This window comes from Cnephaeus nilssonii (genome assembly GCF_951640355.1).
Source record: "Cnephaeus nilssonii genome assembly, chromosome: 9".
Classification (NCBI taxonomy): domain Eukaryota; kingdom Metazoa; phylum Chordata; class Mammalia; order Chiroptera; family Vespertilionidae; genus Cnephaeus; species Cnephaeus nilssonii.
In genome coordinates this window covers 93,911,647-93,926,495 of record NC_137080.1, presented here as the reverse complement: position 1 = coordinate 93,926,495, position 14,849 = coordinate 93,911,647, and the positions used below count along the sequence as shown (strand labels likewise).

Here is a 14,849-nt window from a genome sequence, read left to right as displayed (position 1 = left end):
CTGACACACTTCACCTTTCTAACCCTTCATCTAGCTTGCAGGTAAGCTGTGCAAAGCACTTGACACGTAGTAAGAGCTCAGTGAACTCAGCGATTATTAAATGGAGACAATGCACGTGCAGATTACTCTGAAAAACATAAAATACCCCACAAACGAAAGCAGTGAACCCACCGTGGGTTCGAGGCTCTGGCGGCCCTAAATCCGTTCACCAGCACTAGTTAACGGATCCAGGTACGGAGACGGTCTGGTGAGGAGTCTGCAGAAAAAATCCTCCTCTGAGCCTCGAATCCCCACTGTCGAGTTTCCATGAAGCGTCAAGCTGCATCCCTTGTCCCTAAATTTGGTTAGAAATGCTCAGAAGACCGGGGAATGGGCTGACGCGGCCACTCTCACCGCCGCGTGAGGGCGCCGCTCCCACTTCCGGGGCCAGCGGCACTCGGCCGCCAACCAGCCGAATCCTCGGGCGCGAGTGCGCTCCCTACTTTAGTCGCTAGGGGCGCTCGTCCCGCCCGCGCCCCGCATTGGACCTAGTGTGCGCACGCGTGATTCCTGTCCTCCAGCGTCCCGCCCCCAACTGCAGTGACGTCCGTGCGGCGTGTGCAGGCCTCGTCTGACGTAGCGGCGGCGGCGGGTGCAGCGCGACCGCAGCCGGAGGAGCGGCGGTTAGAGACGTGGGGCCGGAAGTGGGACTCACCCGCCGGCCAAGCTGGCAGAAGGCGCCGGCCCGACGGGTGTGGCCTCGGGAGGCGGAGGGCGCTGCGATTGGCCCTCGGTTGTGGCGGCGGCGACGATTGGCCCCTGCGTGCGGAGCGGGTGAGTGTGGTAACAGCCGTTGGAATTCAAAAGTGGCGGGTGTGGCGCGGGCTTGGTGGCTGCCTGAACGCGGAGCGCCCGAGCTCTGCGTCGCGAGCGGGCGAGGGAACGCAGGTCCCGGGAGCCGCGGCGCCCTGTTCCCTTCATCGCGCCCCCTGGCACGTGTGGCAGGAGCTGGCCATGGAGCCGCAGGTGAGTAGGGCCGGCGTGGTCTCCTGCCAGGGGCAGCGGGGCCGACGGCCGGCCGCCCCCGGTGCTGACGAGCCCCACCCCGGCCTACTCGGAGGACGAAGGTCAGTGCGTCCCTCAGTGATCGGGGTGACTTAGGAGAGAAATTGGGCACAGTGAGTACTAATAGCAACACTTTTGAAGCGTTTTGCTGCAGAAGGCAACAAAAAAGGGAGCAGATGGCAGGAAAAGCAGAGTCAGGCTACGAGGCTGGAAGAAATAATAGCGTGTGCTGCATACTGACTGGAATGATTCAGGGGAGAACGGGAAGGTGACGATGTAGAGGAGAGAAGGAAGGATTGCTGAAGTTCGTGACTAGGCGACGGGGTGGGATCTCATGCCTTAGGAGCCGAGTAGTGGGGATAGGAGGGGTTGGATGAATATCTGTTTTCGTTTGTCCGTTAATTTTTTTAATCCTCACCCAAGGATATTTTTTTCATTGATTTTTAGAGAGAGTGGAAGGGAGGGGGAGAGACAGAGAGAGAAACATCTATGTGAGAGAGACACATGATTCGTTGCCTCCCACCCCTGATTGAGGATGGAGCCTGCAACCTATGTAGGTGCGCTTGAGTCCTTGGGCCACGTTCTAACCATTGAGCAAACTGGCTAGGGCTGAATATCTGTTTTTATAGGTTAAGTGCTCATGCTAATTGTATAAAGTTGAGAGTCATTGTGCCTAGCTTTATAGATGGGAGAAAAATAAACACTGTACTCTTGGAGTTGTCCTGAACGGAATAAACCTATGAACACATTTTCTGAACCTACACCAATTCCTGGATGGTAGGCCTTTGGTAGTAGAGAGACTGAAGACCACAGGTTTTATATATATATATATATATATATATATATAATTACTATTTGACCTTGGAAAATTTAAAGAAATAAATATATTTTGTGTACATTTCTGCAGGTGACAGGACCCCCCCCCCCTGCTTTATGTGTATGTAAGCCAATGATTTGGACGTTGTGCAATTTAAGTATTCTTAAATGGACATCTGATTTTATTCCTTTAAAAATGTACTGAGCTGTGCTACGTAGCAGACATTGTACTAGACACTCTGGTTATATAGTTGTGAACAAAACATATGTGTTCATGTGATGCTCACAATCTAATGTAAGGAAAGATAACAGACCAATAAACTAAAATGTAAGAAACCAGGGTATCAAGTGGTTTCAGAGTTTTCTCTATAGTGATGCTCTGCTGTGAATATCGTGAATATATATTTATATCACAGGTAGTTCAAAGTCACTTTCCCAAAGCTGAACTTCCCAAACTAGCCCTTCAGGTACTCTCAGATCTCTCCATGTTATTTCTTACAACTGCATGTGAATCTACAATGACTTTATCATGAAAAGTTTAATTAAAAACAAAACCAGCTCTTCCTTCGTGATCCTGATTAATGGAACCATGGCAGGTATCTTGGAGTCAGTCTGGACTCCTCCATCTCCCTCACTGCTTGCCCTCTATCTCTCCCCCCAAGGCAGCTCCCAGGTAGGTCAATACACTGGTCCCTCTTATCTGAGATTTTGCTTTCCGTGATTTCAGTTACCTATGGTCACCTGTGGTCCAAAAATATTAAACGGAAAATTCCAGAAACAAATAACTCATAAGTTTTAAATTGCATGCCATTCTGTCCATGCCTATCCTTCAGTCCTGCCCGGAACATGAATCATCCCTTTGTCCAGCATATAGTGCTGTGTAGGCCACCTGTCTGTTAGTCACTTAGTAGCCATCTTGGTTGTCAGGGTATGGCGGTGCTTGTGCTCAAGTTACCCTTATTTTACTTAGTAATGACTCCAAAGCCATTCACATATTTTTATTACAGTACTAGAGGCCCGGTGCACAAATTCGTGCACCAGTGGGGTCACTTGGCCTGTCCTTTGGGAACAGGCTGAAACCAGCTTTCCAACATCCCTTGAGGGGTCCCGGATTGCAAGAGGGTGCAGGCCAGGCTGAGGGACCCTACCGATGCATGATCAGGGCCGCATGACTGGAGCCAGGGAGAGACTTGGGAGGTTGGCCAGCTGGGGAGGGACTGCGGGAGGGCTCCAGGGCGTGTCTGGCCCTTCTCGCTCAGTCCCGATCTGCCAGACCCCAGCAGCAAGCTAACCTACCGATCATAGTGTCTGCCCCCTGGTGGTCAGTGCACGTCATAGGAGTGGTTGAGCGGCCTTAGCATATCATTAGCATATTACGCTTTGATTGGTTGAATAGCCGACCGGTTGACCGGACACTTAGCATATTAGACTTTTATTATATAGGATGTTGTTAAAATTGTTCTGCTTACTAGTTATAGTTATTAATCTCTAAATTAAACTTGATCATAGGTATGTGTGTGTAGGAAAAACCATAGTATATGTAGGATTCAGTACTGTCTGAGGTTTCAGGCATCCACTGGAGATCTTGGAAAGTATCTCCTGCAGATAACAAGGGGCAAGGGGAACTACTGTGCTTGACTTTTAGTCAGCATGTAATGCAGTTCCTCTCTGGCCTTCTCTCAGATGGATTTCTACTTAGCACTTAGACCAAGCATGTCAAACTCGCGCCTGGCAGGCCGCATCTGACACACTTGACTTACACTTTTAGAACGGCCCCTCTCTACTGAGTTCCTTGAGAATTAAGCTCTAATGCCAGGGATCCTCAAACTTTTTAAACAGGGGGCCAGTTCACTGTCCCTCAGACCGTTGGAGGGCCAGACTGTAGTTTAAAAAAAACTGAACAAATTCCTATGCACACTGCACATATCTTATTTTGAAGTAAAAAAACAAAACGGCAAAAACCACCCGCATGTGGCCCGCGGGCCGTAGTTTGAGGACGCCTGTCTAATGCCCTAAGGCAGTGATGGGCAACCTTTTGAGCTTGGTGTGTCAAACTTCGCCAAAAAACTGAGCATAACTTGGGTAGTGTGCCACTTTGAGGAAAAAACATTATTTCGCAAATGTTTCATCCTCAGGAGCAGCAAATGTTTCATCCTCGGCATGCGGCCGCCTCAGCGGCCACGTGTCATCAGAAATGGCTACGCGTGTCAGTGCTGACACGCGTGTCATAGGTTTGCCATCACTGCCCTAAGGCATCCTTTTTATCTAATGAATTAACTTCTCTTTCAAGCAACTAAAATGTTCAGAGCTGTATTCATTTTTGGGAGAACTGAGAAAGTAGATCGTCTTCTGTAGAGCTTAGTTCTCTTGTGGTGCCCCAGTTTGGAAAGGCTGCCTTAGAAAATAGCTCTGGGAAGCAGAGACTTCATGTTCATTACTCGCCAGTACCTACAACAGCGCCTGTTACAGAGCAGTCTGTCAACAATTCTTAGTTCAGAAATTCTTGTTGAGGCCAGCTGACGTGGCTCAGTGGTTGAGCGTAGACCTATGAACCAGGAAATCATGGCTTGATTCCCATTCGCATGCCCGTGTTGTGGGCTCGATCCCCAGTGTGGGGCATGCAGAAGGCAGTCGATCAATGATTCTCCCTCATCATTGATGTTTCTATCTCTTCCTCTCTGAAATCAATAAAAATATATATGTTTTTAAAAATCCTTGTTGAATGGGTGAATGAAGGAATGATGTAGTGTCTGCCTCTGATACCTCTCATCTTCTAGTTCTATTCATTCCTCACTTTGCTCATAGTTCACTTTTTACGTACAAATCTAGTCATATTATTCTCCTGACTAAAAGTCAACAGGGTCCCTCTTTTTTTAAAAAAAATATATTTTATTGATTTTTTACAGAGAGGAAGGGATAGGGATGGAGAATTAGAAACATCGATGAGAGAGAAACTTTGATCAGCTGCCTCCTGCACACTCCCTACTGGGTATGTGCCCGCAACCAAGGTACATGCCCTTGACTGGAATTGAACCTGGGACCCTTGAGTCCGCAGGCCGACGCTCTATCCACTGAGCCAAACCAGTTAGGGCAACAGGGTCCCTCTTGCCATCAGTAAACTCCAGGCTCTATCATCACATACCAGCCACCACAGTCTTTTCTCTTCTGCCTCTGTTCTCATCTCCCCACTTTCTTTTTTTAATTTTTATTTTATTTGTTGATTTTTTTGTGTTTTTTTTTCATCTCCCCACTTTCTATGCAATTCCCTCTGTTCAGCTTAACAGAACAGTGTGTCACTTGTTGAATGCATTCTTCCTTACTTTTTGCCTGGAATGCTCTTGGCCGAAACCCATCAAGCCAACTCTTTCTCACCCTCAAGGCTCTGCCTAAAAATACTTTTTAGAAGTGTTCTCTGACACATTTATACTAGATGCCCACCCCCCTCCTCTGGGATCCTTTTATGATAGCACTAAGTAAAGTTTTAATCATCTCTAAATGCTTCCCTTCTGACTGTCCCATGAGCTGCTTGAGGGCACAGACCACAGCTGTTACTCCAGAACCTAGGTCATTTCCTGGCACTTAAAAGGCACTTAGTAAACATTGAATGAATGAAGTAAACTGAAGGGAAGAGAGAGACTGGCCTTGGATTAAGTTACTTCTAGTGAAAATCAAAAGTTGATCTATACACAGTGCTCTCCTGGTGGTGGGATAGGAGTAGGGTGACTAATTTTCCCTGTTTGCATGGGAATGACCTAATGTTAGCACTGAAATTCCCATGTCCTCTAAGAAACCCCTCAGTTCTAGTCAAACCAGAATGGCTGGTAACCATGGGGTGAACATAAACCCCAGGCCCTGAATTGTGCTGCTTAAAGTGAGGTTCTTTCTTTCCCATTGCCCCCACCTCATGCCTCTATACTTCGGTGGTCTCCAAACTGGTCATGCTACTTGCTGGTCTTCCCTGCAAGTCGACAACCTTCTTACAACTCATTCTTTACAGTAGGCTCATTTGCATAGTTTTCAAATGCTTCATCAGAAAGAGTGTCTGGCTATCCATGTATGCAGGGCTAAAGCCTAAACTCCTTAGCTTGGCATCAAAGCCCTACAAGGCAGTGTGGCCTAGTGGTTAAAACATGGCCTTTAGAACAGACTGTCTAGATTTTAACCCTGGCTCTGCCTTCTATTGGCTGATGACATTAGACAAGCTATTTTACCTCAGTACCACCTCTGGGCTGCTCTGAGGATTAAGTTGATACAGATACAGCATTTAAAACAGTTCCTAATAAATGTTACCGGCTCCTCCAACCCAGTCGGCAGCTTTATCTATCTTCCACTCTCTCCAAAGTCTGCCTAGCTTCTCCCTTAAAGATTGCTCCCACTTCTCCATGCTTTTTAAAATTATTATTGACTAGAGGCCTGGTGCACGAAATTCATGCATGGGTCCCTAGGCCTGGCCGGCGATCAGGGCCGATCTGTGGGGTGACCAGCGGGGCAATCGGGGCCCCCGTTTGCACCCGCCTTGGCCTGGCACCGCCCACTCACCTCCTCTGCCGAGGTCCAGTGCCTCCACTGCTGCCCACAGCCAGTGCCACGTTGCTGATGCCCGCCATGTTCCACGCCACTCCCTAGTGGTCAGCACAAGTCTAACTCCCAGTCAGTCAAACTCCTGCCCATGGGGCCAATTGGCATATTAGCCTTTTATTATATAGAATTTCAGAGAGGAAGGGAGAGAGAGATAGAAACATCAATGAAGAGAGAGAGTCATTGATCGGCTGTTTCCTGCATGCCCCCTATGGGGGATTGAGCCTGCAACTGGACATGTGCCCTTGACCGGAATTGAACCCAGGACCCTTCAGTCCTCGGGCCGATGCTCTTTCCACTGAGCCAAACCAGCTAGGGCCTCCATGCTTTTTGGCTGCCATATAATGTGGCACAAGAGGTCCAAAGTTAATGCTGTTGGTGGTGATGTTGAGAATTAGGTTGGGGGGCCAAAAAGCAGAGGTCTTTGGACGTTTGGGTTCTTGGGTGATGTCTTAAGTGTCTTTCTTTTCCCAGCAGAGGTCCCCTTTGTTGGAAGTGAAGGGTAACTTAGAGCTGAAGAGACCCCTGGTCAAGGCCCCTTCCCGGCTGCCTCTCTCAGGAAGCAGGTGTAAGAGGAGGCTTGACCAGATGGAGGATGTCTTGGAGCCGGAGAAGGTGAGCTGGGTTTAGAAAGCTGTGTGTGTGTGTGTGTGTGTGTGTGTGTGTGTGTGTATGTGTGTGTGAGAGAGAGAGAGAATGTAAACCTATCAGGGAGGGTAACTATGGACCCTGTCCTTGTCTATTCCTAGAAAAGGACACGAGGCCTGGGCACAGCGACCAAATTTGCCACATCCCACCACAGAGCTCCGGTCGTCACCACAGTGCCCCAGACACAAGGCCAGACCGCAGGTGGGCTCTGGGGGTGGACAGATCTTGCTCTCCAACTCACTTTTCTTTCAATTTTAGCTTAGTTTGAACAGGTAATATGTTTCACTTGTTCCAAAATTTCAAAGGCACAAAAGTTATTATACTTCTGAAAAGTCTCCCTCTTACTTCTGTCCCCTGGCCACCCACTTCCCCTTCCTAGGGACCACTGTGTGTACTTCAGGGATATTCTCTGGGTATTCAAGCAAATACATGTTCCCTAACATCTTTTTACATAGATGTAGCACACTTTTCATATGGTTCTGCCCCTGCTCTCTTTGCTTCTCCTGGTCCAACTTGTTTCTTAGCATGTTCAGTAATTTCTGGTCCTGGGAAAGGATATCTTTAGGAGCTGGCCAGACCTAGTGGGAGAGGAAAGTTTGCTAATTCCTAATCCTCAGTAAAAGCAACTGCCCTGCCCGTCGCCCAGCCAGAGTGCATGCCGCCCTGAGAGTGACACCTCTTTTCTTCTGTCCCGTTTCCCGACAGCTCCAAAAGCTCCCAGGAAGACAGGGCCCCGATGTTCCACAGCTGTTGCCACAGGTAATTAGCCCTTAAGAGCCCTTACGGCTGAGAAGGGGTTGGGGGTACATGTAAAGGGAGAATGATGGAGGTGCAAGTTCTCTGTGCTGGAATTCCTGATGTCAGCTCCCCAATTCTCTAGTGTTGAAGAGTCAGAAGACGGTCCCCACGGCTCCTGCCCAGAAGCCTGGCAGTAGGTGACAAACATGACTGTTGGGTGAGAGGCTGGGACAGGGAAGGGGAGGTGGTGAGTACCCAGAAGAATCCATCTGGTCTCTTCCCTGTCTGGAGGGGAAGGAGATGTAGCATCAGGTGTGGAGGCCCTAAAGGTTAAGAGGGGGAGAGATAGGGAACCAAGACTTGACCTTGGTCCTTTCTGTGCCCATCTCAGCAGCAGCTGCTCCTCCTAACCTGGGAGGGAAGAAACCCAGCAAACGTCCCGGCTGGGACTTAAAGGGTCAGTTATGTGACCTAAATGCAGAGCTGAAGTGCTACCGTGAGAGGACTCAGACTTTGGACCAGGAGAACCAACAGCTGCGGGACCAGCTCAGGGAGGCCCAGCAGCAGGCCACGGCCCTGGGGGCAGAACGCAGGACACTAGAAGGGGAGTTGGCCAGGGTACGGGCCCAGGCCGAGCAGGGCCAACAGGAGCTGGGGAACCTGAGTGCCCGTGTCCTGGAGCTGGAAGAGCGGCTGGGCACGCAGGAAGGCTTGGTGCAAGAGCTCCAGAAAGAACAGTTGGGATTGCAGGCGGAGCGGAGGGAACTGGCCACCCGGCTGGAGGAGCAGGAGGTAAGGACCAGCTTCTCACCAAATGCTGCTCCTGCTTTCCAGGTTTGGGCTTAGAATCCCTGACCACCTCTGTCCAGCAGCATATCTATATCCTCTACCCTTCTTTAAAAAAAAAAAAAAAAAAGCTTGTGTTTTTCCTCCCAAAGATTATTTATTTATTTATTTATTTATTTATTTATTTATATTTTAGAGAGAGAGGAAGGGAGAGGGAGGGAGAGAAACATCTATTGACTGCCTCCTGCATGCCCCCTACCAGGGATCGAGCCCACAACCCTGGCATGTGCTCTGACTGGGAATCGAACCGGCAAGCTTCGGCAAGGAATGACGCCCAACCCATCGAGCCACACCAGCCAGGGCTGTCCTCTGTTTTCATAGCTCCTCCAATCTATATCTCCCCTATTCCTCCACCCCCCTCTCTTTCTGTGTCTCCTCATCAAAAACCCCCATGCACTTTTCTCCCTCTGCACATTTACTCCTTGGTGAGCATCCACTAGATTGAATTACTTGCAGTCTCTTAAATGACTCCATTCTCGCCCAGGGGATTTTGCATATGCGCTTCCCTTTGTGGGATGCTCTTTCTGTACTCTGTCCTTCCCCTGGGTCACTCCTATACTTTTGGGTGTCAGCCTAGACGCCATCGGCCTGTGCCTCTTCTGGATATGCCCATTGCTTCCTGTTCTACTACCGTGATTCCTATTTCTTATCTCGTTCTTTACCAGACTGTGAAGTCATAGTAGGCAAGGGCCGCCCCCCTCCACCCCCCACCCTATCATGACTTGTTCTGATTCCTGCTTTATCTTGCCCTCTCTGTGTTTTGTTCTGGGCAGAGGAGGCTTCAGACATCAGAAGCAGCTCTGGCAGGTAGCCAAGCGGAGGTGGCATCTCTGCGCCAAGAGGCTGCAGCCCAGGCGACCTTACTGGCTGAGCGAGGAGAGCGTCTCCATGGGCTAGAGATGGAGCGCCGGCGACTACACAACCAGCTACAGGAGCTCAAGGGCAACATCCGTGTGTTCTGTCGGGTCCGCCCTGTCCTTCCAGGGGAGCCCACCCCACCCCCTGGCTTCCTCCTGTTTCCCTCAGGCCCTGCTGGGCCCTCTGATCCTCCAACCCACCTCAGCGTCCTCCGGTGTGATGAGCGCCGTGGGACCCTGAGTGGGGTGCCAGCCCCCCCGACTCGCCATGACTTCTCCTTTGACCGGGTGTTCCCGCCAGGGAGTGGACAGGACGAAGTGTTTGAGGAGATCGCCATGCTTGTCCAGTCAGCCCTGGATGGCTACCCAGTATGCATCTTTGCCTATGGCCAGACAGGAAGCGGCAAGACCTTCACAATGGAGGGTGGGCCTGCGGGAGACCCCCAGGTGGAGGGGCTAATCCCCAGGGCCCTGCGGCACCTGTTCTCTATAGCCCACGAGCTGAGCGGCCAGGGCTGGACCTATAACTTTGTGGCAAGCTACGTAGAGATCTACAATGAGACTGTCCGAGACCTCCTGGCCACCGGGACCCGCAAGGGCCAGGGGGGTGAGTGCGAGATTCGCCGGGCAGGGCCAGGGAGTGAGGAGCTTACTGTCACCAATGCCCGCTATGTTCCCGTCTCCTGTGAGAAAGAGGTGAGCGCTGGTGGCACTGTGGCTGGAAAACGGGAGGAGTGGACGTGAGGTGGAGGTGGATGAAGGGGAGGTGTGAGGATCAGTTGCCTATTGAGTGTGGGCTGGGCTGGGGTGGATCTGCCTTCATAACCACGGAGTGGGGAGGAGAGAAGCACCTGCTGAAGCAGGGCTGTCGCTGGCACCCTGCCCACTGCCTCTCACCTCCCTCCTTATTGCTCTCCCTGCTCACTACGCTGGAGCCATGCTCTAGCCCGTTCCTGAGCCCACAGGGCACACTGATGCTAGCAGGGTCGTGGTGCTTGCTGCTTCCTTTTGCCTCGAATGGCGTGCTCCCTCACTGCCTTAAGACCCGGCCATCCTCCCCTCACTCTTACACACTCCTTATTTTTCTGTTTCATTTTACTCCTTAGCACTCTCAGACATGTTGTGTATTTTACTTACTTGTCTCTTCGTTGGCTGGAAAGAAAGCTCCCAGAGGGCAGGTGCTGACTCGTGTTCATTGCCATTCCTGACATTGCTCTGTACTAACTTCCTGCCGGCTTTTGCCCCTTGCTCTTCCCTCGCAGGTGGAGACTCTGCTCCTTCTGGCCCGCCAGAACCGGGCTGTAGCCCGCACAGCCCAGAATGAGCGGTCATCACGCAGCCATAGTGTGTTCCAGCTACAGATCTCTGGGGAGCATGCTGGGCGAGGCGTACAGTGTGCGGCCCCCCTCAATCTTGTGGACCTGGCCGGGAGCGAGCGGCTAGACCCTGGCTTAGCCCTCGGTCCTGGGGAGCGGGAGCGCCTTCGGGAAACACAGGCCATTAACAGCAGCCTGTCCACGCTGGGGCTCGTCATCATGGCCTTGAGCAACAAGGTGGGAATGGGGTTGGGGCAGGTGGGACCTGGGGCTGACTGTGCTGAACCCTGTCCAGTCCTAATCACTGCTCCCCCTCAACCTGCTAGGAGTCGCATGTACCGTACCGGAACAGCAAGCTCACCTACCTGCTGCAGAACTCTCTGGGTGGCAGCGCCAAGATGTGAGTGGAAGCGGCAGGTGGAAGGGGTCGTGTGCGAACTAATGCGGGGGGCAGGTGGGAAAGGGGACACAGTGGAGACCTGGTCCAGGCTCCACACGGCCACTAACGCTGGGGTTTGGACCCCTCTCCTCTCTCCACAGGCTCATGTTTGTGAACATTTCTCCCCTAGAAGAGAACGTCTCCGAGTCCCTCAACTCCCTCCGCTTTGCCTCTAAGGTGTGGTTACCACCAAGCCCGGCCCCGTCAGGACCCCTGGCGACTGGGTTTCTGCATCCGCACCCCTTCTGTCCTTCAGGCCAGGGCACATTCATCCAGAAAGGACTTACAATGGCTAGTCATCTACAGCACACATCCATCTAGATAGATTTTTAACTCTTGGCTTTTGGGGATTTTTAATTAAGTTTTTAAAAATAGGTAAACTGCATAGGAAGCTATACACTACCCCATCCACCTTATTTTCCCCACCTGTCATTTTTACCGTCCCGTTTGCAAATACAAGCAATATGCATGTGCTTACTCCCCTCCTCCTTCTATAAAAGACCTCCCTCCCTCCCTCTCTCTCTCTCTCTCTCTCTCTCTCTCTCCCTCCCTCTCTCTCTCTCTCTCCTCCCCCCCCTCAATAATATGTTATTCTGCATTTTGTTTTGCTTTACAAGACAGCCTCAAGATTACTCCCCACCAGCACACAGAGATCATCCCATTGTTTCACATCTGCCTGGGAGCTGTGTAGATGGACTAAAGTTTATCCACCAGTTCCCTCTACTGGGCACTTGGATTGTTTCCACACTTTATTACAAACAAGCCATGTTGACTAGTCTTTTATGTATATCATTTCCTATTTGTTTAATTACGTCTAACTATCTAGGGAAGGATGCCTTGAAATACGATTGCTGGATCAAAAGAGACCTAGAGGTTTTTCAGACCATTCCAAATAGTGTGAATTCAGGCTCCGAACCTCACGAGGGTCAGCTGTGGCCGTGGCCATGAATTCTCTAGGACAGCAGTTGCCAACCTTTCGGACCTCATGGACCACCGGTTGGCGACTGCTGCTCTAGGATACTTCTACTCCCTCCACTAGAATTAAGTCAGAAAGTTTTTCTGCCTGCCTCTGAAGGGTGGTTTTTTTTCCTCTGGTCACTCATTTTCCTGAGGCTGTAGCCCTGCGGTGGGTTCTGGCTTTTTTCAGGGTCTCGGGTCAGGTGTGCCCTCCTGCTCCTTTGGGGCTTCAGCCTTTCTTGCTGCCATGGAAGTAGTCAGCCACCTTGGCACCCTTACCTGGTCTTCCGCTTTGATCAGTATTTCTCTTGCTATCTGGCAATCCAATTAAAGTTATATCAACATCATTAACACCAAACAACATAAACTCTTTAATATCCTCTAATATCCAGTTTATATTACATTTCACCTAATTGTCTCAGAAATGTCTTTTATACATTAGGCTTGTTCCGATGAGGATTAAAGCAAGGGCCACTCAGATAATTTAGTTGAAATTATCTCTTAACTCTCTCTTTAACCTATAATAACCCCGTCCCCTTTGATGGTATTTATTTGTTGAGTAGGGTCATTTGTCCTACAGAATAACCATATTCTGGATTTTGGCTGATTGCTTCCTCTTTCCTCCATAATTTTTGTTGTCTTGTTTGTTGACTAGATTTGAATCGGGTTTAAATTTCTTAGCAAGTAAATTTCCATGAGGTGGTACACTTTCTATCAAATCATATCAGGAAGCACCTAATACCTAGTTGTTTCACTTTTAATGATACAAATATTGAACATTGGATTTGGGTGTTGTCCGCCTGATCTATCCAGTAAGAACTCCCGATCGACTTTTTCACCTAGTGATTTTATCAAGCAGGGATCATACCCAGGTCTTATTTTATTAGGGAATATTAAAATGGTGATTTTCTAATTTTCTCAGTACTACCTTTATTAGTCCAGATTCTTCTATAAAGTACTTCCCATTCCCACCTATTTGGTTACTCTGAAATTCAGTCCATATAGGAAAGGCAGGATAAATGCTGGATTCTTTATCAATTTTCAGTATTTTAAATTGATACCCAGGCAACTTCTAAAGGTGACCAGTGAGTTTTCATCAGGAGTTATCATTTTACAGATGCTTATGTATTTGATACGTGTTCTTTGCAGGTGTCATTCTTTCTGATGTGCAAATTGTACATCTTTGTCCATTGTATCTACTTCAGTTTGGCTGTGTCCTTTCAACGGGTCCCCAATAGTCTTTATTCCAGGTTCATCTTGTACATTTCCTGCTCTAGACTTGAAATCATTGATTTTCCAAGGAGCCTTGGTTCCTAAGGGTTACTGTTCTATTTAGCTTATTTTAAAAAAATATATATTTTATTGATTTTTTTATAGAGAGGAAGAGAGAGGGATAGAGAGTCAGAAACACCGATCAGCTGACTCCCGCACACCCCCCACTGGGGATGTGCCCGCAACCAAGGCACATGCCCCTGACCGGAATCGAACCCGGGACCCCTGAGTCCGCAGGCCGACGCTCTATTCACTGAGCCAAACCGGTCCCGGCCTATTTAGCTTATTAAACATTAGTGGCGGGAGGGCTAGAAAGGAAAGCTCCTTCTGTCTCTGCGTCTTCTGTCTCTGCGTCTGTCTCTGCATCTGTTAGGCCTTTTCACCTCTTCCAGTCCCAGGCCTAGTGGAGAACTAACTGTAACGGAGGCCAGCATGAACTGTCTTCAGAGCCTTATTTCAGTGTTCTCTGGGGCAGTCCTAATATTGGGGTTGGGGAATGATCTTCGGAAACCAGTCTCTTGGTTGCTCTGACAACTTTTTTATTCTGTCTATACCCTCTGCCCACAGGTGAACCAGTGTGTTATTGGTACTGCCCAGGCCAACAGGAAATGAAGACAGATCCAGATCTTCTGGGGGTGGAAGTAGGGCCAAGGGATGATTTATTGGGGTAGGGGTGGTGCCCCATGTTACCCAGGCCTATCAAATAAAGAAAAGTTTTCTGTGTTGTTGTTTTTTCTCTTAAATAAAGGTTTTGTTAGCAGTTGCCCAAGAAGGATATTTTTCATATCTGTAAAACGGGAACTGTGGATCTGTCCACTCTACCCAGCATTGGTGTGTTTTGAGGGCCAGAGCCACCTCTTTTCTCCCTGACAAGCCGTACCTTGGGGTCTGGGTGGCTTTCAGCTCCCATACCCTTACCCCCTTGTCCATATCTGGAGGTGTGCCCACTAGCTATCCACAGGCACCCTGAGAGGTGGGCACCGGAGCCCAAGGACGGGGCTGGTGCACCCTCCCACCAACTGCTGGCTCTTTCCTCCCGCCCTTTCCCGGTCCGCCCGTTCGAACGGCCTGGGCTGGCCCTGCCCGCTGCCCATTGGCCGGCTCTCGCGGCGTCACCGCCTCGGTACTAGCCCTCCTGCCCCGGGAGCGCGGGGCCCACGCAGGGCGGCCGACCCCTGGCGCCAACTGAGGGCGGCCGCCGCCGCCCAGAGAGGAGGGGCTCGGCCCTCCCAGGTGCCGCGCGCGGGAGGGGTCACGCGTGCGCAGAAGCGCGGGGGGGGGGGCGAACTTGCACCGGGAGGGTGGGGCTGGGGCAAAGGCGGGAGAGGAGGGCGGGCG

The 14,849-nt window shown here is 50.3% G+C and overlaps 1 protein-coding gene across 5 annotated transcripts; it reads left to right on the top strand.

Moving 5' to 3' along the window:
- Positions 1-839: 839 nt before the first annotated feature.
- Positions 840-14,747, top strand: KIFC1 (kinesin family member C1). 5 transcript variants are annotated; one of them, XM_079779901.1, is made up of 11 exons: positions 840-1,005; positions 6,913-7,053; positions 7,188-7,287; positions 7,792-7,845; positions 7,967-8,017; positions 8,219-8,616; positions 9,444-10,223; positions 10,790-11,080; positions 11,170-11,243; positions 11,384-11,459; positions 14,079-14,747. In XM_079779901.1, exons 1-11 carry the CDS (start codon positions 994-996, stop codon positions 14,121-14,123), a joined length of 2,022 nt encoding a protein of 673 aa, XP_079636027.1. In that variant the 5' UTR covers positions 840-993; the 3' UTR covers positions 14,124-14,747. The 5 variants fall into 5 exon arrangements, with proteins under 5 accessions (XP_079636027.1, XP_079636026.1, XP_079636025.1 ...); XM_079779900.1 differs by having other exon boundaries at positions 8,216-8,616; positions 14,079-14,746; XM_079779899.1 differs by lacking the exon at positions 14,079-14,747 and having other exon boundaries at positions 11,384-14,072.
- The last annotated feature ends 102 nt before the right edge of the window (positions 14,748-14,849 follow it).

Bases quoted from the DNA above. Each gene is read 5' to 3' on its own strand.
- KIFC1 (XM_079779897.1), top strand. The intron at 7,846-7,966 runs GTAATTAGCCCT...CCAATTCTCTAG, and splicing joins TTCCACAGCTGTTGCCACAG to TGTTGAAGAGTCAGAAGACG. The intron at 11,244-11,383 runs GTGAGTGGAAGC...CTCTCTCCACAG, and splicing joins CTGGGTGGCAGCGCCAAGAT to GCTCATGTTTGTGAACATTT.